The following is an 18,697-nucleotide window of genomic DNA, read 5'->3' as shown; positions in this document are numbered from 1 at the left end:
ATGGTTTAGATTGTAAATGAAAGTCAATGAGGTGAGATGGCTACCAATTTTATTAACATTTATATCGTATTTTTCTAAGTACCTTCTTATATTGAAATGTATATGACTTTTTGCAATGCTAACAAAGATTTAAGAATTGTTTGTTCTTCCTTTTGTTGAAAAGCATGAATTCTGATATAAATTTAAATGAATACCTGAGGATATTTTGTAATAAAGACTTTAATACATTTTTGTCATTTGATACGCACAGCAGGAGTCTTACCTGAAAGATATCCAGCTACTGACAGAAACAGAATTAGTTTCCAAGAGGAAGCCATCCTTGGTTACTAGGATATCCTGTGCCCCACCCACTGTGTTTAGCAGATGTGATGTTTCTTCATAAAAGAATGCCCTGTTAAAATAAATAACAGTTTTCAAAAACGGTTAAAACAAAAAAAGTAGACCAACACAAACCAATCAAAAATCTGAGAGTAGAATGAAAAACACCTTTTATTGCAAAGGTCAAGTTAATATATACTTGTATTGACAACAATAATAAAATTTCCATTAAAATTAAACTAATGCAGACCTCAAAAAATTCAGAGAAGTGATAAATTTTTCTTAACACAGTTATTTATATTAAATACTCCTTTATAGATAATAAAAACATCAGGTTTTAATGGGGGTGATTTTCCTCACAAGGAATGTGTAATGGCTTTATTTATTATAGTAGACAAATTATTGGAATAGAAAAATAGGATAGAAAAACCTGTTACATTAATATATATTCCTCTAGTCTAGAACATAACTAATGATCAGTTAGCCAAATGATTTCACACATTCTGCCTGTAGCTCATCTAAATCTCCACAGGAAAATTTTCCCACTTAATTATTAATGTCAACTGCCTTGTTTATAGCTCCTGTGATTATCTGTACTGTGTTACACTTCACTCCTTTGATGAGATATTTCTCTCAGCAACTTTTACCAGCTAGAATCTAATGGAAAAAAAAGTTGTGAATATTTAACATTTTTTGCATAATGGCATTTTGATAACAATGAAGAGTTTAACACATTAATATCTTTTGGTTTCCATTATTTGTCCTGAAAGATATGATAAAGATAAAAAGAAAAAAGAAAAAAAAGAAAGAAAGAAACAGGGGCGCCTGGGTCGCTCTGTTGGTTAAGCTTCTGGCTTCAGCCGGGTCATGATCTCACGGTTGGTGGACCGTGTCAGGCTCTGTGCTGACAGCTAGCTCAGAGCCTGGAGCCTGCTTCGGATTCTGTATCTCCCTCTCTCTCTGACCCTCTCTTGCTCGCACTGTTTCTGTCTCTCAAAAATAAATAAAAAACATTAAAAATTAAAAAAAAACAGAATTCTAGGATGAAACTTCCTGCAAGAACCTGACAAATGTGCTTTAGAAGTTCCTATAATTTTTATGTTTATTTATTATTGAGACAGAGAAACAGAGTTAATAACACCTAATCATAGTTGATTATCGCTATCTACATTAAAAAATGCTTTTCATTTTATCAGAAACAAAGACAATTTGAAGCACAAAAAATAACCTTATCACTAATTTTTACATTTTAAGACACTTTTAGTATTTTTATACTGTTTTGGTTTTTTATCAGAAAGGAAAAGAAGAAAATTAGCATTTGACACACAAACATGAGACAGACTTAAAGTTGCTCGAACTACAATTATTATTCATGAGAACTGTACATTTGAAGTAGTGAATTTTTGATCCTTGTTGAAATAGGCCTTTCTCAGATTGTGATTTCTGAGACATTAATATAGGTTTGTTTCACTTGTTTTGATGAACTTCTGCTCAGTTCTTGTCCCCCAAACTGGTATTTCTCCTATTTACAGTGTCCTGTTGTGTTAAACATTCTTCATCAATAAATGCAAATGCTTTCAGAGCACTTAAATGCTGTATGGTGCAAATGTCAAAGAGAAGACATACACATATGCACATATATACATGGAAGTTAATCATAGGCTACGAGCCAAATAAGCAGGATGCTCTAAGTATATGATTAATATAGAGCTATCAAAAGTGGGGGCTATTCACACAATTGGCAGAAGTTGGGAATACAGCAGATGGCTCTTTAGTAAAATTTCAAGAAGACATTGATCTTAGACAAATATCTTACTGTTGAATGGGTCAATGCAGTGAGAGTAACAATGGACACATGAATAAATAAATGAGTATCAGAGAGTGATCCATACTATGATATATTTAATGTATTAAGGGAAAATAAGAGCATAGAAGGGGCTACTTTAGTAGGGGTTCACAGAAGCAATTTCTGATAAGATGACATTTAGGAATTTAGGATGAGTATTCATGTTTTCAACATGCCATTATGAAATTTTACACATTCCAGGAACATTTTTTCACTTCTCAAAAGTAGTACACTGGATATTATTACTAAAAGAAACCATTTCATGTTAAAATATCTTCAAATAAAAAATAGCCTCTGTGTGTATGCATGTGTGTGTGTTCATTTTCAAGCATCAATGCATGTTTAATGAGGAAAGCACACAAAAAAAATCATAGATGTTTAAAAGTCATTCTTTTAAAATATTTTTGCTCTCCTTTTTTATTCTCTCTCAATTTCTTTTCTCAGATAAAAAATAAGAGAAATCATCTTTAGTTTCTGAAACATGTTAACTTTTTTTTATGGAAACAAAGAAAAACTACTATCAGTGTCCTTGAAAACATAGATAGTAAGAAAAAGAAGATAGTTTTCTTCTTTTCTTTATTGTTTTTATTTTAATTCCACTAGAGTCAGCATACAGTGTCACATTAATTTTAGGTGCACAGTATAGTGTTCGACAATTCTGTACATTACTCAGTGCTCATCATGATAAGTGTACCCTTTAATCCTGGCCACCCATTTCAACCATCCACCCTCACCTCTTCTCTAGTACCCATCAGTTTGTTCTCTATAGTTGAGTCTGTTTATTGGTTTCTCTCTCTTTTTTCCTTTGTTCATTTGTTTCTTAAATTCCACATATGAGTGTAATCATCTGGCATTTGTTTTTCCCAGAATGACTTATTTCACCTAGCTCTATACTCTCCAACTCAATTCGTGCTGTTGAAAATGGCAAGATTTCATCATCTTTTGTATGGTTGAATGATAGCACATTGTATATAAATATCACTTCTTTTTCCATTCACATATTTAGAGATACTTGGGCTGCTTTCGTAATTTGGCTATTGTAAGTAATACTGTGATAAACCTGGTGGGGGATGCGTCATTACCAATTACTGTTTGTATTCTATGAGTAAATACCCAGTACTGTGATTACTGGATCATATGGTAGTTCTATTCTTAACTTTTTAAGGAACCTCCATACTGTCTTTCACAGTGGCTGCACCAGATTGCATTCCCACCAACAGTGCAAGAGGATTCCTTTTCCGCATGTCCGTGCCAAGAATTGCTGTTTCTTGTGTTGTTGATTTTAGCCCTTCTGACAGGTGTAAGGTGATATCTCATTGTAGTTTTGATTTGGATTTCTTTGATGATGAGTGTTGTTGAGCATCTTTTCATGTGTCTGTTGGCCATATGTGTCTTCTTTGGAGTATTATCTATTCATGTTTTCAGCCCATTTTTAATTGGGCTATTTGCTTTTTGTGTATTGAATTGTGTAAGTACTTTATATATTTTGGATGGATACTAACCATTTAATCAGATACATCATTTGCAAATATCTTCTCCATTGTGTTACCTTTTAGTTTTGTAAGCAATGCCTCTCTTGAAAACACAATTATTTTCATGACTTTAATAAAATGCTTGTATCAGAATAATAAAATAATACAAAACTACATTTTATGAATTACAGTATATTAAGTCCCTATTACATGCCAGATTAGGTTATAATCAGTTAATAAATTTTATTAAAGAACATCAGGATATATTTTTAGAAATATCTTAATGGAGACTGGCAGCTGTATAATAAACTTTTGTTCATCAAAAATTGAAAAGTCATAAATACTGACTGGGAAACTACTAACTGGATACATCTTTTAAAATCCCCACATTTTAAAAGAACTTATTTCAATGCTTAGAATATTATGATCACTGTTACTGAGAGTAATAATTGGTAATAGTCACTATGTGATAGTCAAAGAAAAATATGTGAAGCGACATCATATTAGTTACCAAATTTTTACTTGAATATTGTATGCATTTGCAAGTAAAATAAGTAGATCTTTGCATTGTTATATATTATAAATAATAAATGAATAGCACAGTTGATTGTGTAGATAATTACTTAAAAGCATCAAATCTTAAGTTGAATTTTAAATAAAAATGCTAGCTAACATATGTTGTGGGGCATCTGGGCTTCTCAGTCGGTTAAGCAACAGACTTCAGCTCAGGTCATGATCTCATGGTTCCATGAGTTTGAGCTCTGTGTTGGGCTCTGTGCTGACAGCTCAGAGCCTGGAGCCTGCTTCAGATTCTGTGTCTCTCTTTCTGACCCTCCCCTGCTCACACTCTGTCTCTTTCAAAAATAAAATTAAAACATTAAAAATATTTAACAAGGAAATGCTAACATTTGTTGCATAAAATTTATTAAGGGGTATGTTGACATTGGAATAGTAGCTTTTTAAAAGATGCATATGTTAAACTGCTTTTTTATAAACATTCATAGCTAAGTGCATATATTGAGAGATTTCTATTATTGCCTGTTGATCTCTCTTTTCAGTTCTTTAGAAACTATTTCTTATAGTTTGACCTCTTACAGGCTATTTTAAAACACAATTATATTTTAAAGGTCAAAGAGTTTATTCTTAAAATCTAAATTCCTTAAATAGTGTGCAAAATGATATATAGACTAGTCCTTGCCTAACTTTCTGACTTCTTCCAGCACTCTAAACTCTATTCTCACCACACTGACCTTCTTGCTGTCCTCAGATATGCCAGCACTCATTGTTTCCTTTGCCAGGACTCCTCCTTCATCCTTTCTTCCCAGATTAGATAACATTAAATTATTGAAGATTCTGCTCTTTAGGCTTTTCTTAATTCTTTTTTTTAAGTAGTTTATTGTCAAATTAGTTTCCATACAGCATCCAGTGCTCTTCCCCACATGTGCCCTCCTCCATCACCTACACCTCTTTCCTCCCTCCCCTTTCAACCCTCAGTTCGTTTTCAGTATTCAAACTCTCAAGTTTTGCATCCCTCTATCTCCCCAACTCTCTTTCTTCTCTTCCCCTCCCCCTCGTCCTCCATTAGGTTTCTCCTGTTCTCCTGTTAGACCTATGAGTGCAAACATGGTGTCTGTCCTTCTCTGCCTGACTTATTTTGCTGAGCATGACACCCTCGAGGTCCATCCACTTTCCTACAAATGGCCATATGTCATTCTTTCTCATTGCCATTGTATATATATACCACATCTTCTTGATCCACTCGTCAGGTGATGGACATTTAGGCTCCTTCCATGATTTGGCTATTGTTGACAGTGCTGCTATGAACATTGGGGTACATGTGCTCCTATGCATCAGCACTTCTGTCTCTCTTGGGTAAATCCCTAGCAGGGCTATTGCTGGGTCATAAGGGAGTTCTATGGATAGTTTTTTGAGGAACCGCCACACTGTTAATTCTTTTCTTTAAATAAGAAGCTCCTCCCCACTCCACTTCCTGTTAGTCCTGTCACTGGTTTTCCATACATTGTCCCTGCCTTATTTTTCTTCTTAGCATTTATCAGTGCTTGAGGTTATGCTACTTAATTATTTTATTTTTAATTATCTTTTTCTTCTACTAGGTTGTGATGTCCATAAATGCAATAATTTTTGTCTTGTGCATCTTTGTATACTCATCTGCTAGAACAGAACAGGTTTGGTTTTAGTAGCTAAACAATTACTATTTTTGAATAGTAATTATTGAATAAACTGGAACTTGTAGAAAATACATTATTTGGCACAATATAATATAAGAAATTAACTATGTCAGTACTGCCATTTATAAAATCCTATGCACTTGACATTATGCTATGCACCCTAGTTACACAATCTCTATAAATGAACGTGACTACTTTTATTGATGGAGATAACTTGTCCAAGACCACACAGCTGGTAAACGTCATAACTGGGGTAAGAGTAATGTTGACCTTTAAGCTACATCATCTCTTACAAAACTTCATAGCACTCTCTACAAAAATTTCTAGAAGTCCTTTTGTTGACATAATTGGGACTAGTATTAAGTTAATTTAAAACACTAATTTTTAAAAATCATAATCATACAGACATATCTTAAACATTATAATTTAACTAATATGATCTGACTATATTTTTTGGCCAATCTTATTATATAGAAAGGAGATTTTTTTTCTGATTATCAGGCTTCTCATGTAAAAAATATTTTATTTTATGTCAACATCATTTTTTATACATAAGTCCTCCCTGTAATACATCATATACAATTTTTAATTTCTTCAAAGTGGTGTAAGGTGATAGCGTCTTTGAAGATTTTTTATTATTTTTATACAATTGCCTCATATACACTACTTTTATAACATTTCCTAAGTCACTTATTTTATTGTGTGTTCAAAACTATTAGCTTTGGTGGTTTTTAAAAATGTTATGTTTTGTTTTGTTTTGTTTTCATAGAAACAAATGCACTCATATGTCATTAACCTGCATAATGTTTCATAGAACCAAGTATACCCATATGTTATTAACCTGTGTAATGTTTATTTGAATTACCTAATTACATCAGTAAGTGCAACCTCCATAAACAGACAGTATAAATACCAATGAATATTGTTAAGTATTCAACTTACAGAGTGGCAGTGAGTAAACTAGAAATGAGCCAACTTAACCGTTAGCATCTTATTCTGAATTATTTTTATTTATGGGCACAATAAAAGGCATTACTTGGCAAATTAGTACAGTGGAGTAAAAGTTTTTCTATTCTAATTAGCATGTGACATGACTACAATATGAGGGACCTGGATGTACATTTTGGCAAAATAAGTAAAATAATTAAATATACATTTTTCTGTGTACCTTATTCTCCATATCAAATATGATTCCTTGCTAAAAATTGAGCTTGTGACCCTTTTGCTTGGGACATATTTTTTTTTAAAAGCTGAGCAAGAATAAGACAGAACTCACTGAAAAAAAATTAAGAATCTTTTACGGGGAATTATATTTTAGAAGTCCTTGAAATTGCACCTGTAAAAAACAACAGATAATAAGATGCAACAGAAGATCTAGCAGAAAAAAGTCAGTAGAAAAGAAAAGATTGTGTGTTGGTCTTGTTAGGTTTGCTATCATATATCCCTTGAGGACCAAGCAGCAATGCTGGGAAGAGAGACTTGTTGCTCTCAAACACAATCAGAATGAGTTATGATATTGTGAGTCACAAGAAAATAAATTATACTTTTGTTTCCTGGACAGAGGACTATGGGTTGTAGATTGAAGATGGAATTCATAGTGTTTACATTAATTTGGAGGTATGATTTTCTATAGTGTATAGTTAAGCATGGTTCTAGTCTATTTTCTCATCCTTTTAAATCCAAAACCTTCTTTTGACTTCAGCAGAACCTACCTCATGAAAAGGGATGCAGTAAACATTTAACAAGGAGCAGTACTAGTCATCTGAGACTTTAAGCCAAACTTGTAACTTTATTTGAAACAGAAGAGTAGAGGAAACTGCAGTTCAATACTATTTAATAATACAGAGTATACTGAATGGAAATGGGAATCAGAAAATTTAAAAAATGACAGCTCAAGAAAAGAAAAGAAAAGAAAAGAAGAGAAAAGAAAAAAAAGACAACTATAAGAAACTGGTGCCAGAAACATTCCATAATTCTCATCACCTGTGACTGGTATAAGGAAAGGATGAAGCCAGGACCACAACTTACTGCACCTGACCCTAGCCTCCATGTAAGTTCTGACAAGACTTGTGTTAGGATCTTGAATACCATTGTATGGCCAGGGTACAGAAGATTTCCCTTTCTGATATTGTAGAAACTAGACACCCTGATAAAGCTTCCTTCTTAACGTACTACAAAGTACAAAATACTTTTAAATGCCTCAATGAATTAATTCAGAAGGAAAAACTTACTAAAGAGCAAAAGTAGATAAAAGCAGCAAGCTGAGAAATGAAGCTAACTTTCACTGTTGGGTCTTTTATCAAATCTCAGTGAACTTTATGTTAGTGTTCATGGCTTCTCTGAGAGCGTGAGGTCCAAAAATCAAAGCCTAGAGCCCACAAATGTGGGTGCTCAAATAGGAAACTCCATATATCTAGGATCCCAAAGGGTTTCAAAACCATAGGGTGAACTAGAAACACCCCTACAGAGAGATACTCCACCAACAGAATAGTAAAAGAAAACTTTCATTCTTAAACCATGAGACTATATTGCAAGAAAAAGGAAAATCTCATAATCAATATTCACAATATATACAGGAAAACAAATCACTGTGATTGACAGTTAACAGAAATAATAACAGAATCAGACCTGCAAAGACATTAGATATTTGACTTTTCAGGGACAGATTATAAAACAAATATATATTATTGGTTTTAAACATAAAGGAATTGTGTTATGAAAAAGAAGAAAATAGATTTTTTTTTTAAAAATGTCTAGATGCAGCCCAGAAAGGCAAATGGATGGGAAATGTGAAAGGAAGGTAAACAAAATAAAGGACATAGTAAGAATATCTTACATATATGATCATATTTTCAGAAAGAGAAAGAAAATGGGATAAAGCAATATATAAAGAGACAGAAAGTTGCTAAAATTTTCCAGAACTGATTAAATTGATCAATTGTAACTTTCAGAAAAACCAGAAAAAAAGTAAGAAGAATAAACAACTGATAAAGTCATAATGAAAATGCAGAACATCAAAGACAACATCCAGAGAGAAAAGAAGGCATTAATTGTACAACTAGGAAAGTCAGACTTTCAGTGACTTAATAATAGCAGAAATTGGATCCAAAAATATTGGAATAGTGAGCTGTTAACAAATAACTGTCAGTAATATATAATTCTAAACCTTGTGAAAATTTCATTAAAGTCCAAGAGTTAAATAAAGCTCTTTCCACTTTTTCAAAAACTGAGAGGTTAAAAAAAAATGGGAGAGGCTAATTATATCTTCATAAAGCTGGGAAAAAACTGTTTGTCAAAAATAAATCTTTACTAAGAAAAATACTATAAAATGATATTCATAAGATAAGAGAAATGAATAATAGCAGAGAGATTTCTGAAATAACAAAAAAGTAACATAACGAAAGCTAAATCATAATGTTTCATATATGCTAGGAAGTGTTTCCGTGGAAACCCATGTAACACATAGAACTCTATGAGATAAAACCAGTATCCTCATTTCAAAGACGGTAAATCTAAGGTATAGAGAGGTTGTAAATTTTCTAAGATTGAACAGCTATTGAGTAAACTTGAGGTTTATATCTAGACAGTCTGGATGCAGTGAACATGACTTTTTTTAATGTTTATTTAATTTTGAGAGAGAGAAAAGAAAGAGAGAGTGTGAGCGGAGGAGGGGCAGAGACAGAAGGAGACCATGAATTTGAAGGAGGCTCCAGGTTCAGACGTGTCAGCACAGAGCCTGGCTCTGAACTCCAGTTCACAAACTGTGAGATCACGAGCTGAGCTAAAGTCCAATGCTTAACCGACCAAGTGCCCCATGCAGAGACCATGATTTTGAGCAACACACTGTACTGTCTGAAAAAAATAATAAACAAAAAAATGAGGGCAAAGTTGAGAAAAGGTTGTTTTAATAGATGTTAGTAATGATTTTTTGGATATTACACCAAAAGTACAAACAACAAAATAAAAAATAAACAAATGAGATGCCATCAAACTAAAAGCTCTGCATAGGAAAAGAAACCATCAACAAAGTGAAAACACAATCTACAACATGGGGAAAAATATTTGCAAACCATATATCTGATAAGTGGTTAATATCCAAATATATATAGAATTCAAGCAACTCAGTATCAAAAACAAACAACAAAAAACCAAACAAAAAAATGGGCAAAGGATCTGAATAGACATTTTTCCAAAGAAGATATATGAAAGACCAACAGCTACATCAAAAGAGGCTCAGCATTCACTTGTCTAGAGGGAAATGAAAATTAAAACTACAGTAAGGTATCATCTTACACCTTTTATAATGCCATCATCAAAAAAGACAAGAAAGTTTAAAGTTTTGCATGAATGTGAAATAAAGGGAATCTTTGTTCACTGTTGGTGCAACTATAATTAATATAGCCACTATGAAAAATAGTAGGGGCCTTTCAACAAAATGAAAATACAACTATCATATGAAGCAGATATTTCACTTCTGGAATATATACAAGAGAAACAAAAACACTAACTCAAAAAGGGAAGATATCTGCCATCTGCACCTTCGTACTCATAGCAGCATTAATTTACTTACAATAGCCAAGACAGAGAAACAATCTAAGTGGTCATCAATAGATGGTTAGAAGAAGGAAATGTGATATATATACACAACGAAATGCCATTTAGCCATAAAAATGATGAAATCTTACAACATTGATGGACCTTGAAGGCATTAATGCTAAGTGAAATAAGTCAGAGAAAAACAAATACTGTATAATCTCATGTATGAAATCTAAAAAAAAAAAAGAATAAACAAATTTTAAAAATCCATAGAAAAAGAGATCACACTTGCGATTACCACAGAAAGAGGATGGGGGAAGGGGAAATTAGAGGAAGGTGGTCAAAGGTGCGAACATCTAGTTATAAGATAAATAACTACTAGAGGCGTATGTATATCATGTTTACTATAGTTAACACTTCTGTATGGTATATAGGAAAGTTAAGAGACTTAATCTGAGAATTCTCTTCGAAAGGAAAATTGTTTTTCTTTTCTTTTATTTTTAGCTTAACATACTGTGGTAATTATTTCACAATATATGCAATTCAAACCATTATGATATACCTTAAACTTACACAGTGGAATATATCAATTATTTCTCAGTAAAACTGGAAGAAAAAGTTGGTAATAAAAAAAAAGAAAAGATGTATTCATAAAACTAAAATAATCATATCGTGAATGTAAAAGTAAAGCTAATGTAAAATGAAAATATAGAAAACTAATAGCATATAAATAAGGAGAGAAGTGACTGAAATTAAATAATTTAACAGTTTGTATATATTCAAAAGGAAAGATATTAAATTTGAATTTTTATAAAATATCTGTTTTCCTAGGTTAAATGATGAACAAACAGAAATTTGTTGGAAAACAAATATATTCATCATAAATATGTAATACCTCCCACTTTTTGGTGATGATAATTTTTGGTGATTATATATTTAAAACTATGTTACACAGAATATAACACACACAGAACTTTCCACATGTCCTATAAAACAGAAACCCAACGTTTTAGTCTAACTTTAGAGCCTCGCCAGATTTTGGTTCAAGCTATGCATGTTGTCACATCTACTCCTCCACCTCAAATAGTTTGGAACCCTGATACATGAAATATCAAACCTAATATGCAAGCCTACGTCATTTGTATATCTTCTAAGAAATGCTCATGTTTACGCCCATCACAAAATTCCTTATTTGAAGACACCTAGTTGTGAAAGAAATAAAACAAATTATTACATTGCCTGATTAAAGGCAAATGCAAAATCTAAATTCAAGAATGGCTTTGGAATATTCAGGCTGCAAGAATGCCAGCATGGCTGCAAGCTAATGCCCAGGAGGGAGAAACGGGAAATTCATTCTGTGAATTACAAAGCTTTAGATTTCAAAGGATACATAGGCCTGAGAAAGGATTTTGAATTTTATTATATATATCATAATAATACAAATAAATTATTCCTATTATATAAATCAATTCCTAAAATTCTCAGATAGTTTTCAATAATGTCTAATTTTCCATATAACGTACACAGAGAGACACCTGGTTGGCATCTGACTCATGTTTTCCACTCAGGTAATGGTCTCAGGTGTCTGAAATCCAGCCCATGTTGGCTGTGTGCTGACAGCAGGGCACCTGAGTGGGATTCTCTCTCTCCCCCTACCCAGCTCATGCTTGCTCTCAATCTCCCTCTCTCTCTCTCTCTCTCTCTCTCTCTCTCTCTCTCTCTCTCTCTGCCTCTCCCTCTCTCCCTCTCCCTTAAAATAAATAAACATAAAAATTTAAATAGACTCAAACACACAACCCTACATTTTTACAGATTAGACAAACATAACAAATGATGGGCTTCCCTAACACCTCACATAATTCACGTTAGCATCAGGATTAACTCTCCTTTCACTGATTCCTGGTGTAGAGAGCTAAATAATATCTGCAGGTTGCCTTTTACAATTTCTACTGATGAGAAAATATTCTAAATTGAGAGATGGAGAATTAAGGAGAAGACATTTTCACATGTTTTAGGAGAGATTCTTCTGAAAGAGAGGAAGGACTTGTGACTTGAAGTCTGCTGTCTTGCAATAAGTGGGTCTCAGTGAAGGGCAATAAGGACACCTGGGCCATTGTATTCTGGAAAACAAACCAGTGAGAGGATGTGTTTGTCCAGAGTTCCACATAAGCGAGTAAATTAACTAAATTCTCTGTAAAAGAGTTTTAAATGTCTAATTTTAGGTATATATTATTTCTTACATACCAAACAGTAGGAGGTGGTAAAGATTTGAGATGAGTGTACTTGTTTTCTGATGAATTAAACTTAGTGTCAGAGGGAGTTCCAACAGCTCGATAGGTAGAACAATACAAGAAGACACTTGGGAAACCCAAAGGATTTTGAGTCTCGAGATTTCTTTTGTATCATAATGTGATATTAATAAGATTTTAGACTCATGGTCTCTAACTGGAAAGATGGAATTCATATTAATTCTGACATTTAGTTTTCTTTTGATTAATTAAAATATAAAACAAGAATCCTTTTTTTTAACATTTTAATTCCGTTGTAGTCTACATACAGTGTTATATTCGTTTCAGGTGTACAAGTAAATGATTTAACGATTCTGTACATCCACCAGCGCTCATCACAAGTGCACTTCTTCATGCCCATCGCCTATTTAACTCATCCCCCAACCACCTTCCTTATGGTAACCATTAAATTTCTTCTCTATCATTTCATGGTTTCTCTCTCTCTTTTTTTAAAATTCTGTTCATTTGTTTTGTTTCTCTCCCTCCCCCCCCAACTGTATTTATTTTTACAGAGAGAGAGAGAGTGAGAGAAAGAATGTGCACAGGTGAGGGGCAGAGAGACAGGGCAATAAAGGATCCTCAGTAGGCTTTGCGCTGTCAGTTGAAGGTGAGATCATGGCCTGAGCTAAAGTCAAGAGTCACATGCTTAACCAAATGAGCCACCCATGTGTCCCTGTTTATTAAGTTCCACATATGAAGTTATATGGTATTTGTATTTCTTCGACTGTCTTATTTCACTTACATTAATACACTCTAACTCCATGTCATTGCAAAAGGCAAGATCACATTCTTTTTTTTAATGACTGAATAATGTTCCATTGTATACACATACCACCTCTTCTCTACCTATTTAAAATGAATAGACATTTGTGCTCTTCCATAACTTGGCTATTGCAAATAATGAGGCAATAAACATAGGGATGCATATATATGTATATATTTTTCAAATTATTATTCTGAATTATTTGGGTAAATTCTCAGTACTGTGGTTAGTAAATCATATGACAATTTTATTTTTTAACTTTCTGAGAAACCTCCATACTATCTTCCACAGTCGCTGTGTTGATTTGTTTTCCTACCAACAGTGCACCAGGATTTCCTTTTCTCCACATTCTTGCTAACACTACTGTTTCTTGAGTTTTTGATATTGGCAATTCTGACAAGTATGAGGTGATATTTAATTGTAATTTTGATGTTGATTTCTTGCATGATGAGTGTTGTTGTGCATCTATACATGTGTCTATTGACCATCTGTATGTCTTGGGAACATGTGTGTTCATGTCTTCTATTCATTTCTATATGTTGAGTTGTATAAGTTCCTTATATATTTTGGATACTAACCTTTTATCAGATATGTCATTTGCAAATATCTTCTCCCATTCAGGAGTTTTTATGGTTGTTCTCTTCACTGTGCAAAAGCTTTTTATTTTGATGAAACCCCAATAGTTTATTTTTGCTTTTATTTCCCTTGTCTCGGGAGACATATGTAGACAGATGTTGCTATGGCTGACGTCAGAGAAATTGCTTCCTATATTTTCTTCTGGATTTTTATGTTTTCCAGTCTCACATTTAGATCTTTAACACATGCTTATTTCATTCTTGTATATAGTATAATACATGTAGCTTTCCATTTTTCCCAAAAACAATTTGTTAAAAACACTCTTTCCCATTTTATATTCTGCTTCTTTTCTGGAATATTAACTGGCCAAACTATTGTGGGTTTATTTCTGGGCTTTCTAATCTGCTCCATTGATTGATGTGTCTATTTTTGTGCCAGTACCATATTTTGATTACTACAGCTTTGCAGTATAACTTGAAGTCCAGATTTGTAATACCTCCAGTTATGTTTTTCTTTTTCAACATTATTTTGGCTATTCTGAGTCTTTTCTGATTAATACAAATTTTAGGATCATTTTTTTTTTAACTGTGAAAAATGCTGTTGGCATTTTGATAAGGATTGCATTAAATCTGTAGCCTGCTTTGGGCAGTATGGTTATTTTAACAAAATTTGTTATTCTAATCCATGAGCATGGGATGTATTTCTATTTGGTTGTCTCATCTTAAATTTCATTCATGACTGTTTTACTGCTTACAGCATAGAGGACTTTCACCTCTTTGGTTATGTTTATTCCTAGGTATTATATTATTTTTGGCTGTTTGAAGTGGGATTGTTTTCTTAATTTCTCTTTTCATTGCTTATTAATGAATAAAAATGCAATAGATTTCTATACATTGATTTTGTACCCTGTGGCTTTACTGAATTCATTTATCAGTTCTAGTAGTTTCTTAGTGGATTCTTTTGGGTTTTCTATTATGGTATCATGCCATCTGCATATAGTAAAAGTTTTACTTCTTTCTTACCAATTTGGATGCAATTCATTTCTTTTTGTTGTCTTATTGTTATGTCTATGACCTCCAATACTATGTTGAATAAAAGTGATGAGAATGAATATCCCTGACTTTAGGGGAAAAATTCCTTTTTTTGCCATTGACTATAATGTCAGCTGTGGGTTTTTCATATAAGGCCTTCGTTATGCTGTGTTATGTTCCCTGTAACCCTACTTTGTTGAAGATTTTTATCATGAATGGATGACATACACCTTCTATTCATACAATCATATGGATTTTATTCTTTCTTATTGATGTGATGGATCACAATGATTTGTGAATATTGAACAACTTTGGCATCTCAAGAATAAATCCCATTTGATTGTGGTGAATTATTTTCTTAAATGTATTATTGGAATCAGTTTGATATTTGTGGGGGGGGGGTGCAAGTGAGTCAAGGGGAGAAGGAGAGAGAATCCCAGGAGTGAGAGAGGAAGAAAGAGAGACAGACAGACACACACACATACAGAGAGAGAGAGAGGGAGAGAGAGAGAGAGAGAGAGAGAGAGAGAGAGAGAGAGAGAGAGAGAGAGTGATGCTTAAAAGCAGGGCTCATGTTTTTACCAGAAGCAGGGCTTCAGCTCACCCAGTGTAGGACTTGTAGAGGGGAGGGCTAGATCCCTACTCCCTTGGGCTGATGGCCCCTTCCCCCTTGGTACTCTGTCCCATACACCTCCTTCCAACTGTTTCTGGGCCTCTGTTCTGGCCCAGGCCAGCCAGGCTCTGCTGGGAACTGAAGGGAATGGGGATAAGGGAGAAGAAAGCAATGTCTGAGCCTCAGGAACTTCCCCCACCCTTGTTTCCACTCCCTCCCCATGCATAAGGCAAGAGCATTTTGGGAGCTGAGAAGAGTTGCAACTGTTGCCAGGAAAGGCTACATCTCCTTGACCTGGAAAGGCAAGGACCAGCAGACACTCTCACCCTACCCTCCCTACCCATGAACCTTGAGATCATGACCTAGGCAACAAAATCAGATCCTTAATTACTGAGCCTCCCAGGTGCCTTTAATAACATTTTGTTGAGGATTTTTACATCTATGTTCATCAGAGATATTGGCCTGTAGTTATTTTTGTACTGTGTTTATCTGGTTTGGGTACCAGAGTAAATCCTACCTTTCAAAATGAATTAGGAAGTTTTTCTTTCTTTCCCATTTTTTGAGACAAATGTAATTCTTTGATTATTTAATAGAATTCATCTGTGAGGCCATCGCTTCTTGGAATTTTGTTTGTTTGAAGTTTTTTTATTGTTGGTAATCGGTGTATTCAAATTTTCTATTTCTTTCTGATTCTGTTTTGTCAAGAAACATGTTTCTAGAAATGTATCCATATCTTCTAGACTATTCAATTTGTTGGCATGTAACTTTTCATAATATTCTCTAAAAATCCTCTGTATTTCTGTGGGATTAGTTGTTATTTCTCCTCTTTCCTTTCAAATTTTGTTTGTTTCATATCTGTCTGTCTGTCTCTCTCTCTGATATGTCTGGCCAAAGGTTTTTAATTTTGTTGATCTTTTCAAAGTACCAGCTCCTTGTTTCAGTGATCTGTTCTATTGGCATTTTTGGTTTCTATTTGTTTTATTTCTGCTCTAATCTTTTTTGTTAAATGTTTATTTATTTTTGAAAGAGAGTGTGTGCATGCACATGCACAGGAGAGGGGGAGAGGCAGAGAGAGTGAGACAGAGGATCCAAAGTGGGCTCTGCACTGACAGCAGAGAGCCCAATGCAGGGCTCAAACTCACAAACCACAAGATTATTTGAGCTGAAGTTGGACATTTAACTGACTGAGCCACCCAGAAGCCACAATTTCTGCTCTAATCTTTATTATTTCATTTCTTCTACCAGTTTGGGGTTTTGTTGTTGTTCTTTTTTTCTAGCTCCTTTATGTGTAAGGTTAGGTTGTGTATTTGAACGTTTTACTGCTTTTTGAAGTAGACTTGTATTCCTATAAACTTCCCTCTTAGAATCAGTTTCACTACTTCCCAAAGATTTTGGACAATTTGGTTTCATTTTATTTGTCTCCACGTATTTTTTTAATTCCCACTTTGATTTCTTGGTTGATCCATTTACTGTTTAGTAGCACGTTATTTAACCTCCATATACTTACTCTCTTCCCAGATACATTCTTGCGATTGATTTCTAGTTTCATAGCATTAGTCTTGTGATTAATTTCTAGTTTCATAGCATCATGGTAAGAAAGAAGTATTGAATGACCGATTTTTAAAAATTTGTTGAGACTTCTTTTGTGGGCTAATATGTGATCATTTCTGGAGAATGTTACATATGAATGTGAAAATAATGTATATTATGCTGTTTTAGGATGGAATGTTCTGAATATACTTGTTAAATATATCTGGTTCAGTCTCTCATCCAAAGCCATTTTTTCTTTGTTTATTTTCTGTTTGGATGATCTGTCCATTTATATAAATAAGATGCTAAAGCTCCCTACTGTTATCATATTACTATTGATTATTTCCTTTATGTTTCTTAGTAACTGCATTAAGTATTTGGGTGCTTTTGTAATGGATGCATAAATATTTATAATTTTTATATATCATTGGATTGTCCTATGAATGATCATATAGTACCCTTCTTTGACTCTTGTTACCTTCTTTGTTTTAAGTCTATTTTGTCTGATGTAAGCATTGCTACCTATCTTTCTTTTCACACCCATTTGCATGATAAATGCTTCTGCATCCCTTCACTTTTAATGTGCATGTGTCTTTAGGTCTTAAATAAGTCTTTTTAGGCAACATATACATGGGTCTTTTTTAAATTTTTAATCTATTACATCATCCTAAATCTTTTTATTGAAGCATATAGTCCATTTACGTTCAGAGTAATTATTGATATGTAGGTATTTATTGACATTTTATTACTTGTTTTATGGTCATCTTTGCAGTTCTTTATTCCTTTTTTTCCTTGCTCTCTTCACTTACATAAGTTGACTATCTTTAGTGATATACTTAGATTCCTTTTACTTTTTCTGCATATCTATTACTGGTATTTGATTTGTGGCTACCATCTGGTTTGTATATATCATCTTCTGCATATAGCAGTTAATATAAATTTATGGTCACTTGAGTTTAACCCATTCTTTACTCCTCTGCTCCACACTTTTTGGCATATGGTGTAATACTTTACATCTTTTTATTTCAAGTCCCTGATTGGTTTTTACAGATATTCTGATTTTTACTACCTTTATGCTTCCTAATATCCTTACTCTTGCTTTTGGTCTTCCTTTTCACTCAAACAGTCCCCTTTAACATTTCTTGTAGGGCTAGTTTATTGGTCACAACTCCTTTAGCTTTAGTTTTTTTTTTTTTTGGAAACTCTTAATTACTCCCTCTATTCTGAATGATAGCCCTGATGGATAGAATATTTTGGGTTGCAGATTTTTCCCTTTCAGCAGTTTGAATATATTATGCTACCCCTTGCAGACCTGCAAAGTTTCTCTTGAAAAATCTGCGAATACAGAATATTTACTATTGAAGCTTGAAAAGATGTGAGTTCTTTGTGTGCAATATTTCATTTATGCATGTGAGAGGGTTTTCTTTTTTTAATATTTTTACATTGTAGTACTTGTTTTGCTTGTTGGTGGTGTTTGCTTATTTAATACATTCCGTCAGGGACAGAAATTACATGCTGTTTTTTTCCGCTAGGAA

At 33.5% G+C, this 18,697-nt stretch overlaps 1 protein-coding gene across 1 annotated transcript in view; it reads right to left on the bottom strand.

Annotated features, from left to right (window-relative positions):
* Window positions 1-18,697, bottom strand: part of CNTN5 (contactin 5) — a 1,016,132-nt gene that overhangs the window by 731,565 nt on the left and 265,870 nt on the right. The window contains exon 4 of the mRNA XM_029915651.1: window positions 263-391. Coding sequence (XP_029771511.1) covers window positions 263-317 — 55 coding nt within the window. The 5' untranslated portion in view covers window positions 318-391. The remainder of the gene's footprint in view (window positions 1-262; window positions 392-18,697) is intronic.

The sequence above is a fragment of the Suricata suricatta genome, chromosome 11 (assembly GCF_006229205.1).
Source record: "Suricata suricatta isolate VVHF042 chromosome 11, meerkat_22Aug2017_6uvM2_HiC, whole genome shotgun sequence".
Classification (NCBI taxonomy): Eukaryota; Metazoa; Chordata; class Mammalia; order Carnivora; family Herpestidae; genus Suricata; species Suricata suricatta.
This window is presented reverse-complemented; position numbering and strand designations above follow the sequence as displayed.